Source organism: Puntigrus tetrazona, unplaced genomic scaffold, assembly GCF_018831695.1.
Source record: "Puntigrus tetrazona isolate hp1 unplaced genomic scaffold, ASM1883169v1 S000000151, whole genome shotgun sequence".
Classification (NCBI taxonomy): Eukaryota; Metazoa; Chordata; class Actinopteri; order Cypriniformes; family Cyprinidae; genus Puntigrus; species Puntigrus tetrazona.
In genome coordinates, this window is record NW_025047827.1 from 327,501 (window position 1) to 332,500 (window position 5,000).

Here is a 5,000-nt window from a genome sequence, read left to right on the forward strand (position 1 = left end):
TGTGTGTGTGTGTATAATGTGCACACACACACACTTGATAGAAAGATAGATAGATAGATAAAGTGTGTGTGTGTGTGTGTGTGTGTGTGGATAGAGAGAGTGTGTGTGTGTGTGAGTGTGTGTGGATAGAGAGAGTGTGTGTGTGTGTGTGTGTGTGTGTGTGGATAAGGAGTGTGTGTGTGTATAGATAGAGAGAGAGTGTGTGATAGAGTGTGTGTGTGTGTGTGGATAGAGAGAGTGAGTGTGTGTGAGTGTGTGGATAGAGAGAGTGTGTGTGTGTGTGTGTAGAGAGAGAGAGAGTGTGTGTGTGTGTGTGTGTGTGTGATAGAGAGAGAGAGTGTGTGTGTGTGTGTGTGTGTGTGATAGAGAGAGTGAGTGTGTGTGTGTGTGAGTGTGTGTGGATGTGTGTGTGTGTGTGTGTGTGTGTGTGGATAGAGAGAGTGAGTGTGTGTGTGTGTGTGTGTGGATAGAGAGAGAGTGTGTGTGTGTGGATAAGGAGTGTGTGTGTTTATAGATAGAGAGAGAGAGTGTGTGTGGATAGAGTGTGTGTGTGTGTGTGTGTGTGTGTGTGTGTGTGTGAGTGTGTGTGGATAGAGAGAGTGAGTGTGTGTGTGTGTGTGTGGATAGAGTGTGTGTGTGTGTGTGTGTGTGTGTGTGTGTGGATAAGGAGTGTGTGTATATAGATAGAGAGAGAGAGTGTGTGTGGATAGAGAGTGTGTGCGTGTGTGTGTGGATAAGGAGTGTGTATGTATATAGATAGAGAGAGAGAGAGAGTGAGAGTGAGTGTGTGTGTGGATAAGGAGTGTGTGTATATAGATAGAGAGAGAGAGAGTGTGTGTGGATAGAGAGTGTGTGTGCATGTGTGTGTGTGTGTGTATGCATAGAGAGAGTGGCTGTATGTAGATGTGAGTGAGTGAGTGTATAGATAGATAGATGTGTGTGTGTGTGTGTGTGTGTGTGTGTACTAATTAGATTGTCAAAACTGTCTGATTGACTATAACCCATAATTTCTCTGTGAATCACAGATCTCCATGGTAACACTGGAACGTCTGAGAACAAAAGTGGTCCTTATAGAAAAACAGAGTGCTTGACATTTACCGAACGCAAAGAACAAAACCAGGATGAGCGACAGTAACACAATTACAAACAGAGACGAAGAAAGAAAAAGGGCCGCTCATTTCGTTTTCACATTAGTATTATTTTTTTTTCCTGATGTAGACAATATCACACAGTGATAATTCAGAGACAGAAAGAGAGAAAGAAAGCAATAAACAAGCATCTTGTGAACAAACCACAGCGTTACTCACTTACTCCAAATTCACCGCAAAAACCACACGTACAAAAATAGAGCAACTCTCCCAAAGTCCTTCAAACCGACCCACATTTACCAACACTGGATCAACTCCGAAACATTCATGGTGTCCATCTGAGGACGAAAATGCTTTAAAACGGGCGAAAAAACTAACATTCCATTTAATAATATAATCAAAATTTATAATAATAATAATAATAATAATAGAAAAATCAGCATAACTTGATCGTCTGTATTCTTATGCATTCTATATCATGGTATAAACATTCGGCATTCGTGCGTCGCTTCGTAAACGACGGTAAGTTTTTGACGTAATCAGCAAGCCATGCCAACCAGGGACCGGGGAACAGGCGTCATGTGATCAAGACCCAGAATGCAATGGGGCCTGCGTCACATGAGGAGCGGGAATACACAACAGCCAAATCCACAAACCGTGCGAAACAACTGGACGTCCTGGACGTCGCGCTCAGTCCGGCACTTGCGCAACACATGCATGATAATGAGGTCGACGTCAGTCTTGCGTTCCTCCATTAAGTTCGTCAAGATGCTTTTTTTTTTTTCCCGTGAGCCTGAGAACGAAAGATTCAGTGTTTTCTGAAAGACACGAGCAACTGGCGCCCCGAAATGCAAATAAGTGGGCGGAGTCTGAATGCAAATCAACGGGTGGTGTCCGACAGCAAATAAGTGGGTGGAGCCCCGATGCAAAAAAACTGGGTGGAGTCTGATTACAAATAAGGTAGTTTGAGCCCAAATGTAGGCGGAGTCCGAATGCAAAATAAGTGAGCGAAACCTTAAAGCAAATAAACAGGTGGAGTCAAAATGCAAATAAGTGGGTGGAGCTCGAATGCAAAACAAAGGATGGGGTCCGAATGCAAATTAGTGGGTGGATCCTAAATGCAAACCCAACAGGTGAAGTCCGAATTCAAAATAAGTGGGTGGAGCTAGAATGCAAATCTAAAGGGTGCAGTCCGAACTAAACGTGCATCGTTCACTGCTCTTCTCCCTCTTCTTCGTCTACGTCTTCCTCGTCGAGCGAGACAACGCCAGACGAAGCCACATCCGACACCTTCCTCCGCGTGGAATATTCCGGCGGGAGGCAGACTCCGGCCCCGCAGTCCTTACAAGGTGTGTCCTCGTCTTCGAACGTCTCGGAGAACGTTTCCAAGCAGCAGGGGGAGTGGCCTCGCCTGTGCCCCGCCCTGTGTAGGCGGGCTAACAGTAGCTCCTCCCCTTCCTGAAGAGCGCCGAGGATCTTGGCGGTGAGGTCTGCGGCGGGCGTGTCCGTGTGACGCCCGAGATCCCGAAGCAATGGGTGTCTCTCGTCCAAACTGCACATGCTGGAGCAGAGCGTGTCGGACGGCGACCCCGGTGACCCCACGGGGGGCGAGAGGTCAGCGCCCACGCCGCTCTCCGCCTCGCACAGGCCACGCCCCCGCAGGTGAGACCGACACACCTGAGTGTGCAGAAGATCCCGCAGGTAATGAGGGTACGAGGACAGATCTGAGAAGAGATCACAGAAACATCAATACTTCAACCAAGCACGTTCACTTTTACTGGAAAAATACATTTAATTACTAGAGAAGCAGATAAGACAGATAAATATATATAAATATATATAAAATATATATATAAAATATATATATAAATATATATATATATATATATATATATAAATATATATATATATATATATATATATATATATATATATATATATATATATATATATATATATATATATATATAAAATATATATATATATATATATATATATATATAAAATATATATATATATATATATATATATATATATATAAAATATATATATATATATAAAATATATATATATATATATATATATATATATATATATATATATATATATATATATAATATATATAATATATATAATATATATAAATATATATATATATATATATATATATATATATATATATATATATATATATATATATATATATATATATATATATATATATATATATATATATATATATATATATATATATATATATATAAAATATATATATATATATATATATATATATATATATATATATATATATATATATATATATATATATATATATATATATATATATATATATATATATATATATATAATATATAATATATAAATATATTATATATATATATATATATATATAATATATAATATATAAATATATATATATATATATATATATATATATATATATATATAATAGTATATAAATATATATATATATATATATATATATATACACAAATATATGCACACAGACACACAAGTATATAGTAGTAATAATAAATTAACTAATAAATGAATGAACTAAATAAATAAATAAATAAATAAATAGATAAATAAATAAATAGATAAAAACAAAGTAAAACATATGTATTACACATGTATATATATTAATGTTTATAATATACAAATATAATTTACATTATTTATGTTGCATAATGTTATTTTAAATGGAAAGTAACATGCCAGGCACTTCAGTGTTTTCCCTTCACCATCATTTGACAGTTTCATTTTTCCAGGATGGCGGTTATGTATTAAAGATCAAATATGTCTGACAGTGGCGTCGCTGCAGCGTTTGGCGTTCAACAGTTAGCTGTCGCTCGAAGCGTGTCTGATTAACACACTGCAAACTCTAGCCGTGCAAGAGACTAGATTCCCTTCACTCTCTCCACGCTCTGCCGCAGCACAACACATTAAACATGCAGGAGAAATGAATGCTGGGATATCAAATAGCGCCGGAGAGCAAAACGAGAGAGAAGGATTTTTTCTGAATAAAAGTAGGGCACTAGGACAGTAATGTCTGTGCTGCGATGAGCAGAGAAAATGACAAAAACAGATAAAAGGATGGAAGAAAGAAAGAAAATACAGAGAAGTCTGTATTAATCTAATTAAAATATAAACAAATAATGAATAAATATATAGGACTTACAACCTAAATAAAAATTGATTTTAAATACATATATTGTAATTTACTATAACATAAATAAAGTGTAAATAGTAATATTATTTATAAAAATAATTTCATGTGAATAATTAAAATATATTATATATAAAATATATAATTTATTGTGAAATAAATGCAGTATACTGACACACAACAACAGCATTACCACAAAAAAAAATTTTAAAGAACGCGATAAAAATTAGCCCTTATATTAAACCATAACACATGAATAATTATTATATAAAAGTAGATGCTGCGATCAAATCACTACATCATTAATAATATTGAAATCAATAGCAACCTTGTGCATCATTAAGGAACTGAAATCCTGTGTCTGTGTCTGTGTCTGTGTGTCTGTGTGTGTGTGTGTGTGTGTGTGTGTGTGTGTGTGTGTGTGCGTGTACCTGTGCTCTGTGTAACGGGCTCGTTTGCAGGTAGAAAGTCTTCATCATAAGAGTCGTCATTAGACTCGTCGCCGTCTACTGAAGACCAGGCTCGAAGCTTTGCCTCTGCGATGGCAAACTGCTCCGCCACTCCTGATTGAAAAAAAAAAAAAAAAAAAAATCACATTACATACACATTAAAATATTTATTTATTTTATATGCATATTTTAACAAAACAGCAAATAAAACATCAATAAATAAAATCAAATACAATAAAGCAAAAATAATTAAAAGTACAGTAAAACCACATA

The 5,000-nt window shown here is 35.9% G+C and overlaps 1 protein-coding gene across 5 annotated transcripts in view; it reads right to left on the bottom strand.

Moving 5' to 3' along the window:
• Positions 1-1,177: 1,177 nt before the first annotated feature.
• Positions 1,178-5,000, bottom strand: part of zgc:165508 (uncharacterized protein LOC100101652 homolog) — a 26,362-nt gene continuing 22,539 nt past the window's right edge. For all 5 annotated transcript variants that reach the window (XM_043230465.1, XM_043230468.1, XM_043230467.1 and 2 more), the window contains 2 exons: positions 4,710-4,841; positions 1,178-2,812 (listed from right to left, as the gene is read on the bottom strand). In XM_043230465.1, coding sequence (XP_043086400.1) covers positions 2,301-2,812; positions 4,710-4,841 — 644 coding nt within the window. In that variant the 3' untranslated portion in view covers positions 1,178-2,300. The remainder of the gene's footprint in view (positions 2,813-4,709; positions 4,842-5,000) is intronic.